The 13,161-nt window shown below is 29.6% G+C and overlaps 1 protein-coding gene across 4 annotated transcripts; it reads left to right on the top strand.

Moving 5' to 3' along the window:
- Positions 1 to 11,096: 11,096 nt before the first annotated feature.
- On the top strand, positions 11,097 to 12,904 carry LOC111036856 (zinc finger protein 624-like). 4 transcript variants are annotated; one of them, XM_022319103.1, is made up of 4 exons: positions 11,097 to 11,454; positions 11,654 to 11,812; positions 11,883 to 12,023; positions 12,098 to 12,904. In XM_022319103.1, the coding sequence occupies exons 1-4, from the start codon at positions 11,422 to 11,424 to the stop codon at positions 12,731 to 12,733; spliced, it is 969 nt and encodes a 322-aa protein (XP_022174795.1). In that variant the 5' UTR covers positions 11,097 to 11,421; the 3' UTR covers positions 12,734 to 12,904. The 4 variants fall into 4 exon arrangements, with proteins under 4 accessions (XP_022174795.1, XP_022174794.1, XP_022174797.1 ...); XM_022319102.1 differs by having other exon boundaries at positions 11,100 to 11,454; positions 11,880 to 12,023; positions 12,098 to 12,896; XM_022319105.1 differs by having other exon boundaries at positions 11,100 to 11,248; positions 11,880 to 12,023; positions 12,098 to 12,895.
- The last annotated feature ends 257 nt before the right edge of the window (positions 12,905 to 13,161 follow it).

The raw sequence follows: 13,161 nt of genomic DNA, 5'->3' as shown, positions 1-13,161 counted from the left end.
AGGTGTTATCACTCACATTATGCCATTTACAATTGTTAGTCCGTTGTATTATTGTAATGCATTATTGCACTTTATTGAACGAACCATCATAAGCATGTGTGTGAGCAAAACTAAAATTACTAAAACGACGCGTGTGCGATCGGTCTGAGACGATTTTTGGGACTTAGAAAAAAAAAAGACAAAAATCAATACGTTAGTGTGGTGTGTGAACGTTCGGCTGGAAGACGGTTGTCCGTATTAGTACAAAGTGCGTGCGCGAGTTCGTGCTTATAATATATATAAAGCTTTCTATGAGCAATGAGTGGTAGATAAATACACTTGATACTGACGTAGATTAACTAACTTAAACTGGGTAGACTCGGAGTGTCCCAAGACCCCACATAAGACATATATTTGGAACGATACATGTAAACTCTCAGAATCGCAAAAATAAAAAATACATTTTAGATTAATTAAAAATTAAATCGTCTATATACCTACTGGCTACTGTCCACTGTGTTATATAATATTATTTTAGTATTCTCTAGCCACGCACGCTATCAAGTATCAGGCCACCCCTCGTGAAGTTCCCTCTAAGTATATACTACTGCCATAGATATATATTATATACTACTATATAGACTTCTACGGTACTTTACCTTTTGGCGGAAAATTAATACTCTAGCAGCTACTCACATAGACTTTAATAATTATTAATTTATATGACCCGGGATAGTGCCCGAAGTCCTGTGCATTGTGCACAGTTTTCTGGAGGGAAAATGACATCAACCTACCTAATACCTTACATCCCCTCCCATGTCGGGTGACATTAGTACATTACCAATGATTTTTCTCTCGGGTGTTACATTATCAACTTATCTGCGATATGCGTTTTATACAATTATACATCATTCCAATGTATGTGTGTGTGCTTGTATGCACAATATTATTATATTGATCATCGACTTTACTATAGGTGCAGACTGCAGAAACACGCGTTGTGTATTTAGTAGTTTTTCTGACGTTTGTACTACGTAATACCTTATTGACTTAATGACTTCCCCCAATTCAACTATCAAAGTCGAATGACGCTTATCGAAATCATCAAAAATCGACATATTCTACTATTTTCCTATTTCCTATGTCACATAAGAAAGTTTACCAAGTTTCGCTCTTTGATGGTGATTGATACACTGATACCCTATTGTAAATTTGAATTAAATTGTTAGATTCGTAATTATCATGAACACATATTCCTTAACAATTAAACTAGTCATTGTAAGTATCCGATATAATAATATTAGTTTACGAAACTATCGATTAAAATAGTAGTAATTTTGATTTTGGTGAACTCCTTATTCCAAGGGAGAGCAAATTTAGAACCATGATATGAAATAATATGAAAAAAAAATAGTTTTCATCATCTTACCGAAGACTGTTTGGCGTTTGCAAAATTTAATATTTCGATACGTTATATTGTAATAAAATGAGGCAACCAAGTCCTCAAATCACCCTTTTATCAAAACGATGACGCTGAATTAGCATAGAGTAGAACAAGTACATCATATTTCATCTCATTCATTGGCGCAACTTTAGGGGAGTGCAAAAGGGTATTAGCACCCCCCCCCCCCCCCCGTTATAATTTAGTACCTCTCGTTCTTTTATGTATTATAATTTTAGTGGGATACCTATCATCAATTTTAGTTAAAAATATTGTAAGAATAATGAAATATTTATCGAAAAAATATTAAAACTATTTTGATCTCAATATTAATTTGTTGTAAATTATTACATCAACAAGCACTAAAAAACAAAGTTACATTATATAGGTGGACTGCGTTGGACTATTATTTTAATAGTAGGAGATGTGTGGTAAATACTAGAAAAAAATGCTGAAGTTGAAATTCAAAGCATTTTTAAGGGCCCTAAGGCTAAAGGTAATGACAAATACAAAAATAAAGAGGTAGGCTGAAATTGGTACCGGTCTGCTGTATACAGTATAAGGTGTCTAGGGCAGTGCTTGGGCGTAACCGTTTTCCTCCAAAATCAACCTTTTTCCGTTTAAGGCCAGTATAATATTATACATATTTCCATTTTCTATCACCACGAATTTCAATTTTTATATTTTGGTAGCCTTTATTGTAAGAATTAAAATATTACGTTTAGAAAATGATTAAAAATAATTTAAATTGTTTAAATTAATATGTATAATTAGTCGGAATAAGTGATAATAATAATTTTTAAGTTGTATATAATAGCTATTCATAAAAGATTGATAAAATATAATGATAATATATTGATATATATTATATACTTGAAAAATACTAATTTGTGTAATTTAATAGGGTGTCTCAAAATATAATTTAATTGTATAGCTATAATTAAATATTAAGCCTATTACTTATTTAATTTATGTGTGTACACTTTATATTAATCAATTTATATAAACTTCAATATGTTATTACATATTTATAAACTTTATTTGTTTTACCAATACAATTTTCATTTGATCCTTATTTTCTTGATTTTGATATTTTCTAATACATTATACGAGTTTCTATGTATACAATAAAACGGTATTTATTTAATTTATAAGTACCTATTACGTGAATGTGTGTTTTTTTTAAATATTTAGTTAATAATCGATTACCTAATTATTATTTTTTCATTTTAAAAGTGATTGCCAATCATCAATAACCATACATGTTTTCATAGTAAGAGTAAAGGTAATATAAAACCTGAAACTTTGATTTTGGTGGTAAAGAAGTGGATAATCCCAGTGCATCTTAACCTTTTTTTACGACGACGCCCTAATTGAGATCCATAAAAATAGTGACACACTTAATAAAAAAAGATTTTTGAAAAATAAACACTTATAAACCTAAAAATAAATTCAAAACAAGACTATCTTCACAATTGTTTTTTCGTATGTGTAGTATTTAACAACACGACATAACGCTATAACATTATCATATAATTATATTTGAGCCTTTGAATATCTACAACGTAAGTATAAAAAATGTTGGCGAGACTGCACCGGTTGAGATCCGTAGCTTTAAAATCTAAATAGCTCAAAAAGTTAACATATTCTAAAAATTGTATTGTGTGTAAAGAAAATACTAATTTGAACATTTGATATCAAGTATCTACAGTTATTATTTTTGAGTAACATAAAAAAACCATGGCTAAATAAATGTATGTATGGCCAATGGCCATAGGCGCATATATATTTTTAATATATTTCGTCATAAGAAAAACTAAATTATTTTTGTCAAAAACTGGTGGTTTTGCTTAAAAATAAAATCTCCATTTTTCCTTAATTTATTTTTGGTTTTTCCCGATGTTTTTGAAAACTATTGGACATTTTTACTTGTAATCCCCCTAAAGTACCAAATAGAATTCCTATTTAAACTATTTCCTACCAGAAAATAATACGATGAGGTAGAAAATTGAAGCATTTTTACTTACCCAAAAGGTGATGCGTGCAATGACAGACACAAAAAAAATATGACATCATTGTAAAATCAATATACAAAATTAAAATATGTATATGTAGGCAATTTTTTTTTTATTAATTATTAGTTTTATAATTTTATCGTTGATAATATATATTTCATAATCAATAGTTTTATATGTCTACATGACTACATGATATAATATTAATTACAGTTATCAGTAACCTATTGTGTATTATCATTTATCATAATGTTAGGTACATCATTATAATACATATATTATATTATACTACAGTATTACACTAAAACCAAAGTAAGTAATATTTTTTAAGTAGGTATTGAGCTTTAAATGAAACTAGGAAGGTTAAACTCCGATACTAATAAGGACGTTGAAAAGTCTTGAATATTTATTAAAATAAATTGTTATTACGGCTAATCAACAATATGTTTTATTCTGTATAGAGTTTAGACTCTTAGAATGCTTTGATCCTGAGGGCTGAAAGTCAGATTGATTTTCAACTAGTGTTTGATTTAATATTTTAAGTAAGTATTCCTAAAAAAAAGTATAATTAATAATGATACCAAAGGAATTTCTTTGAACGAATCAAAAACAAAACGTGTATCCATGCTAATGTATGTATATAACATGACTGTATGAGGCTATGAGCAAATGCTGCAATGTAAACGACAAATGCGCATTAACCGTATACATTATCTATCATTTAGAACTGGCGTCGTTGAACTCATTGGCGTTTATTTTATTCATATAAATATAAAATATTCCATATTATTGTTACTTTGTTAGTGACTTGTATAAGAGAAATAAACAGTTTTATTTTTAAAATGTGTTATATACGTGGTTTTGTAAATTATTCTCCATTCAGTCCATTCACCAGTATCGTCGAGAACTCGAGAAGTTGTGTGAACAGTACATCAGCTATATATACAGTATACAATATACACGCGTTATTTTTTAATATAAATTATAAACTGTTGCAATATCGCATAGATGGATCTATACATATAATTTATAAAGGTTCACAATGTCATATTTTTACGAACGATTTGAAAAAAAAAAAAATATAATATTTATGACGTACCACATTAATAATAAATATATAGACATATAGTTAAACGTGGTGTAAGCGTGACCAAATAGGCCGCACTAGTGACATTACGTTATCTGATAGTACGTCTCTATATATTTTCTACTTTCTAGTGATCCAGACAAGAATATTATTACTATGCACGCTCGCGGACAACAGTCGTAAAATGTTTAAACCTTTGTACTAAGTATTTTTATTTACTAGTAACTATGTATAATAACATTATAATATTAGACCTCACTTCTGGATCTAGTATCTACCTCCTCCATAACCAAAATCATCACAAAAGACCTGATAAATGAAGCTTAAAAACGTATCCTCACATCATGACAAAACCACTGGGATGACATTCCAGCCAGTAACAAACTATAAGGAACGTCAAAAAAACAGTTGTAAAATGGACATACCCTGAAAATGCATCTAGGAGAGAACAAATAATAATCAACAGAGCTAGAATAGGCCATTCCAATATTACCCACTCCTACTTAATCACTAAGAAACGTAGAGCAATGTGGGACTCATGCAACACCCCCCTTACCATCGAACAAATAATCATCAACTGTCTCTAATTCGCATCAGCACCTCACCTCTTCAAAAATGCTACATCACTCGAATAAGCCCTCAATCAAACCAACATCGCCAATATTTTAAACTTTTATAAACTAATTGGTTTAGATGATAAATTATAATACTCCTGTATATCGTATATGACATTATAGCATATGTTTTTTTTTCTTTCCTAATATTGTATAAATAGTAAATACTTCTAGTTTGTAAATAACACCAGGCTAATGATCTTTGTAATTGAAGCTTTAAATCAAATAATAAAAAAAAAAATAGTAGATCGACCATTCGACCACACACAATGTAGGTATGTAAAAATGTAAAAGACACAAAAACATTACACTGGTCTCCCTGCTCCGATAACCCTAAACTCGAAAGGCTAAATGGAAAATATTAATATCTCGTCAGCACTCGTGTTATCTATTTTTTAAATTCTTATTGCATTTTGTATCGATTTTAAATTTTAAAAACACGTGTGTAATGTCATAGACTATTAAGATTATAAGTCTAATGTCTATGGTTATTACTTTATTAGTAATACTTCAGTATTAGTAACTTATTACTTATTACATACACATGTGTATGCAGGCCTTGATTTTAATACTACGGATATTTTAAGGCGTTGCTACGGATGAATATTTTCATTTTTTATTTTTCCACACTTGGTCGAATATAGGTAACAGACAACAGTGTATTTTATAAATATAAGACAGATAATCTATATTACAATATATCTATGAATCTGTGATATATCATGAATATATTTTTTTTTAATTGATGATTAGGAATTACAAATTACAATTATCATTAATTATTATTGTTTAATGAAGTGTTGGTACTACTTGGTAGTTCGTCAATAATCTGAACAATCACATTATTTGGCTATATTGTTTTAAATTTGCATAATACAGGTGATTTATTTTTAGCAAATTTGTGTGACTTTCGACATAACAGTTGTGGCAAATCGATAACATTCCATCAATTTACCAATGTGTATTAATAAGTTTATAACAATTCGTAGAAATCGCGAATGGTTTAAATTTTTTTCTCGAATTCTGCAAATCGTGTGTAATAATGCATTTTCGCTGTTCAGTGCTCACTCGTTCTAGTCTAGACTTATACATTCGATCACCGCCTCGCCGGAATATAACATAAAGCACATACAACATACGTCTACTAAAATATACGTACTCAATAATACATAACATAATAAATTAATATAACACAAATAATATTATTATATTTATCTATCTGCTGACTGACATTAATAACATATTCGCCGAGGGCGTCCGGGAATTGGGCCACAGTTGAACTTTTTTTTTAAGACGAAAATACACGGTAAATTATTTTTTATTTTCCGATTATATTTTTTACACTAATATTTGTGATATAACTTTGTGTCTATAAATCGAACTAAAAGATATGCCGTTGAGTCTTTTCATTTGCATTTCACAAAGAATTTCTTTATGTCACATCCAAATGTTCACATTTTTTTTTTATGTTTTATAGGGAGTTCAATCAGAAGTTTCTATTACAATTAGAAGCTTAGAAACATTAAGAGCCAGGAAACTAACCGTAACTTTAAAAAATTATATTCTTAGCAAAATTAAAAATACGAAGAAGGTAAAAACAAATTTAAATTTATAAAATCTGTATCGTATTATTTAAAAAAATAATTGTATTTTTATATATTAAAAAAAAAAGTAGTTACTCAATAAACGTTATATATTCTATGTGTTAAAAAACATTTATGGCCCAATCTCCGGGTAGTAAAAGGTCGAATTGACAGGTAGCCAATGAGTACCCATGTGGCTGTATTGTCAATACGACCAATATTTTAAATCGAAACTCGATGAAAATTCCGACTGGGGAATGGCAGGGTGTAGGCAATGTGTGTTACACGCACTTAAATACATATTAATACGACGCTCGGCGTATTTAAAATTTAAATAATTTAGGCGCGCGCTCGACATTGATGAACGGATGGCGACTGATGTGCGTGGTCGGCCAGAAGGGGTTAAATCTCGTCGATATATTGATCGCGTTATTTGCGTTGGCAATATTGTTTGCAGGGTCACATTATTTTATCGATCGAGAACAAAATCATCAATCGAATTTCGAGACCGCCAGAATATGTAATCTTTATCCTACACAATATTTTATCAAGATATATATATGTAAATATATATATACAAATAAATGTATTCATCTGTATCACTGAGCTTTTTTTAATCGAGGTGGCCGAACATCAATTTATAGGGACGGTGAACTCAATATATGTGTAATTATAACACAGCATGTCAGTAGTCAATACAGTATTATATAGATCGATTTTCGGACCAAAAAGAATATGAGATAAGGACAAACTGTTAAATAGAAGGACTGTATGGCCGTATGGGTAAACAAAAATAGTTAAGTTCGGTTATACAAAATATGTATGAAAATATGGCTCAATATTTAATTTATGGTAGTATTCAATTTTTTATTTATCAAACTAATCATTCCTGTCTGCCATATTTCAGTTTGGGCATTCTTATATTGAATATGCCTTTATAAACTATTTTTTGTGTTGAATGCAAAACAGCAACATTTAGTGTTATGTACATATATTTGATATTTCATAATTTGTGTATTGCAGCCATAATATTAAATTAAATATTTCCATATTTCAGTATAATATATAACATTCTCAATGACAATAATATATGTATTTTAAGTATTACATCATCTAGTCACATCTTAAAATAAGGCAGTTTTACATAGTTACATAAATACTGTCACTTAAAAATTTTTAAAAAACGCCACAAGTCTATATTTTGGGTTACGTGAATAGGTACTAGGTATACCTATTTCTTTAATTTTTTAAAAGTAATATTATAAAAGGCGTTAGTAGGTACCTATGTACTAATTATTTCAATATTAATTCATAGTGACATTGATTATTTTTAGATAGTGTCTATTAATCCATAGGTGCCAGGTTTTTGAAATATCATGGAGGGCTCAATATTTGGGAGAATGTAAGTTCCCAAAAGAGATGTAGCAGGTAAAAAGTAAGTTCACACACGAAAAAAATTATAACAAATACAAACTTCCTTTCCAATTTATTCAGACTTAACACTGTGAACTCAAACATAGTTGGTGTGGTTAAAATGTGTTTGTTTTTGTGTTGCTAAAAAATCCAATCAATTTTTTAATTGAATCTAGTCAAAATATATAATGAAAATTAATAATATAATGTGTTTATAGGTATAAAATAATAATAGTTATAATAATTATAATAATACCTAGCATTGATTCTAAAATCAATGATTATAGTAGTAGAAAAAATTAAATTTTATTTGGCTAATTGCGAAAGCTCAAACACTTCACATACCTAGTCATACTGTGTAATTATTTTTAAGTTATAATCTGAAATTTTGTTATTTATATAGTTTTGTTTTTCTTCTGTTTTTTTACTTATTTTTGGAGGTCTATTGAAATCTGATGTTCTTATCTTTATATAATATGTATTTGTTTGAAACATAATAAAAACTTCTATTATTTTGAATGTATCCGGATGTTGATGATAAAAATTTGAGTTGAATTCGAAATGGAAACTTTCGCAAGCGTTTGTAGTAAGACTTTTATCAGAACTAGCACTAGCCCAAATACTAAGGGGGAATATACTGGTATCTTCGATAGTTCGATGTAATTTGTCATTGTCACTAAATAATCTCAGAAATCGTTTATTTTTTTGGTTTTTTAGCCATGTAACTATTTATAAAACAATCTTCACATTCTATTGGATTAAGAAATGGTAAACCAAATAAATGTACCAGCCACTTTCCTAATTCATAATTTGCAAAATTAAATTCTTGTGCAAACCCTAAGCTTTGAATTTTACGGTATCAAGCTTGGCCCAAATGGAAACGGTATCCCCATATTTCAGCCGTCGGATATATAATATGTATTGCTCGGTGCATTGATATCTCGAAGTCTAAGACAAATTTATTTGGATTTATTCCAACTTACCTTCGTTTTCATGTTGTGTAAGTTCTCGTCTGATAATTTTTGATGGTTTTTCAACAACGCTGTCTATTGCTTTTCTTTTATAAAATGTACTTATTTTTTGTAGATTTAAAGTAGTTTCTTCCTCATGAGTCATGGGTATGTACAAAACACGTATTTTTATTTTTAACTAATTTTTCACTATCGGTGTAACATTTAGCACGGGACTTATTGTTTACACACATCCACGTACATATATTTGTTGTGGCGGTGTGTTTCTTATACAATTTAAAATTATTATGGACTAAAAGAATTTTTCCCTTTTCAATTAACATGTAAGTAATTTCTACGTCCATTTTTATAAATTGTAATAATAAATGTTTCAATGTTAACTCTGTTAATAATGAACGAGTACTGAATTAAATAAAATGAACTGTCCATAGTTTCATACTATTTCATATTATAGCCTTTAGGTAATAAAGATAAGTATTAAAAGATAGAAAAGGTTTTTTATAGATACTTTCATGGCTGAAAAACCAGAAAATAATAAAATAAACGATTTTTGCAATCTACTATTACATCGAAGATACCGCAATACTTTCCCCCCTAGCACGGTTTTAGGTAGTATCTAAAGCCGTGCCCCCTAGTATTAGTGCTAGTTCTGATAAGTCTTACTATAAACGCTTGCGAAAGTACAAATGATATGTGGGACCACACCTACACATTATATTATTAATTTTGATTATATACTTAGACTAGATTCAAAAAATTGATTGGACTTTACAAAAGACTTTAATTTTATAGAAATAAACCAATCTTAGTGTGGGAACTTACATATGTACCTGTTTATCAGTTATGTCTCGTGTGGGAACTTACTAAACCCCCGATATTTCGGGCCATCGAAGCGACCCGAAGCGGTATTAAGGCAAACCCTCCGTAGTCCGTACTTCGCCAATCCTATAACCATAATAATTTACTCTTGTCCAGTTGTCCTGCAGTAATCAGTGTAAGCTGTATATTATAATATTGTATGAAAGATTAAAATGTTCTATACTGAATCTATCAAATATATTTTTTTTTTTTTTGGTAAATAAATATTTATTTTTTTTTTATTAAATGAATATTTACAATCTGTATACATAAAATAATACAATAAGTAAATTATGAAAGCTTAAACGAAAACGAAAAGAACACGAAGGCTTGAGAGAAGGGGGCGTCAATTGACACCACTTCAAAGGTAAATAAATATATAAAATATTTTAAATGTGTTATTTTATTTTAATTGATTTGAATATAAATCATAATTTAAGCGTTAATAATCACAATGTACCTACTAATATGTTTTGTAACTTAATTCATTAAATATATTTCATTTTTTGTTGACATTTTTTTGGCCTTGTATAGCTTATAAGTTATAATGAAAAAAAATTGATTTAGTCATTTCTAGATATTTTTGTAAACAACTATAACTTAGGTATTTTAGAGTTTTGAAAACAGCAACACTAATCATATACAGTATATAATATGTAATATGTCCATGCTAACCTTAGATCATATACAAAGCCATTCCCATACCGGCCGTATAAACAATTTGAAGCACATATAACCACAGTCTGACATTGATGTTTGATGTGCGCATGCGTGAGGTTAGCCGTCGCATATTTAGTTGTTGATCGTTGATTGATAAATGTGCCGTGCGCATGCGCACATCAAACATGAATGTCGGAGACTCGTCGTTTATATGTGCTTCAATACATCATGGTATGGCTCCATCCATCGTATATGACATATTATATTGTATTATATATATTATTATATCATATTATATAATATATTATATATTATATATTGTCTTATTCTGTGATATTATTAAAGTGGTAACCATCGCTGCCAACTCACAGATATCTGTGTGCCAACTACTAGTTGTTATCTATCTCAGTGCCACACTTATCAGCACGATTATAGATAGTCTATAGATTATCTATAATCGTGCTTATCAGTATTCGGTGTACTGTTATCAAATACCTACTGATTAATTTTGAAATTTATTTACTTATATTTTATTATTATTTATTATTTAGTAATATTTGTATTTATTATATTATCCTTAATCATGATCTGTGGTGCTGACAGCCGTCTACCATTCTATCAATATAGGTACTAGGTAGATTTATACTTATTGTTCAATTTTTGTATCAATAAACACCATATTACCACAGTAAATCACTAAACGCCGAACGGTTCGTTAATGATAATTGCTCTTGCAATAATCTCGTTCTTTCCTTCTAAGTTGTTGGTATCTTCAGGTTTCACGAACAAAATACCGGCTTATGGTGAATGGTGAACACTCGTCACCCACTATTGTAAATATTAAATCATGAACTTAATTTTGAACTGCGCTGCAATTTTTAAAAATGTTTTTAACTGTGATTTTTATTTCCTACCACATTAATAATTAAACTTTCGATTACGGATAATACATATATCACTTGAGTCAGTACAATATCTCTATCAATTTTAAGTTTATGCTATGTTTAACAATTTTAAATGATTAATTTTTAGACTACCCAACTAAAAATGACATCACCGAAAAAAGGAACAGGACGTATTCAGCGCACAAAAGTTACTACTACCATGAGTAAAGGATCTATGTCCCAAGCTATGATGCAGCTCTTGCACTATCAATCATTAAAAGTCACAAATAATTTGAGTAACATCCAAGTCTGTATATTACCTGTGTAGATGTATGTATTGTAATATTAAACAATTTTAAACAAAAAATGCATAGAAGGTGACTCAAAGAAAAATTATGCCAAAAGAAAAAACAGAACACACAGCCTCTGAAACAAGCAATGAACACATGACTGCAGTGATTCATTTGCCATGTCAATCATCAACTATTTCCAATACAAATTATTCAAATGACACTAGAGTCTGTATAAAATCATAAAGGTTATCAAATCCGTGCATCCAATAAAATGTCTAAAAATTTCAAACAATTTCTAGATGGTGAGCCAAGTAGAAATCATGATGTTGCCGGTTAAAGAGACAGATTGTGGGACAGCTACTATTAGCGGAAAATGTACTACAGATAATATGGTTGTCTGCGATGAATCTTTTGGAACTACCACTGTAGCCGTGGATGACAAATATGAAACTTTAGTTGATAGCATTAAAAGCAAAGTCGGTCCATATGTTTGCCAGATTTGTGATAAATATTTTAAATATGTAAGTAGCTTGAATGAACACGAGAAAAGACACAAGCCTATTGGAAACGAAACACAAGCAGGTGTAGTTCGGTCTCATGTGTGTGAAATTTGCGGTCTGGCATTTAAGAAGATATATACCCTAACTGTGCACCTCAGGATGCACACTGGACATAAGCCGTTTGCATGCAAAGTCTGCGGCGATACGTTTACATGTTCAGCCAACCGTTCTGTACATATGAGAACACACACAGGGTATCGGCCTTATGTTTGCAATGTTTGTGGATATGCATTCAACCAATCGCACGTTCTGACTGAACACATGAGGCTTCACACTGGCGAAAGACCCTATGAGTGCGGTCTGTGCAAGTTGGTGTTTGTGTCCAGTGGTTTACTTAGGAAACACACCGTACGTAAACATAACAAACATGCCTAGCTTTAATAAAATTTATAAGTGTATATTTTATTAATACAACAGTTACAAATAAAGAACAGCAAATCTAAAATAAAAATGTTTTCTATATCTATCCATCTATTTCCAAATTCTTCTGTTTATAGATAGCAGTCAATAATAAATTCTGAATTGTCAAAGAATATAGTATATTATAATTACGGCCTAGAGTTCAGACCTCAAGGCAACAATAAACTTTAAATATTAAAATTCTACAATAAAATTTGTGCCATCAGCAATATATGTACATTTTAGTTTTTGCTGTTTACATTATTGATGGAATATCAGATATTACAAGCTGTAAAAATAAATAATTAAAATAATATAAAAATATTATAAATAATTTTAAAATTTTAAGTGATTAGATAAGTAAGTTATAGAATATGCATTCAATATTGCAAAACAAATATGTA

Source organism: Myzus persicae, unplaced genomic scaffold (assembly GCF_001856785.1).
Source record: "Myzus persicae strain clone G006 unplaced genomic scaffold, MPER_G0061.0, whole genome shotgun sequence".
Classification (NCBI taxonomy): domain Eukaryota; kingdom Metazoa; phylum Arthropoda; class Insecta; order Hemiptera; family Aphididae; genus Myzus; species Myzus persicae.
This window is presented reverse-complemented; position numbering and strand designations above follow the sequence as displayed.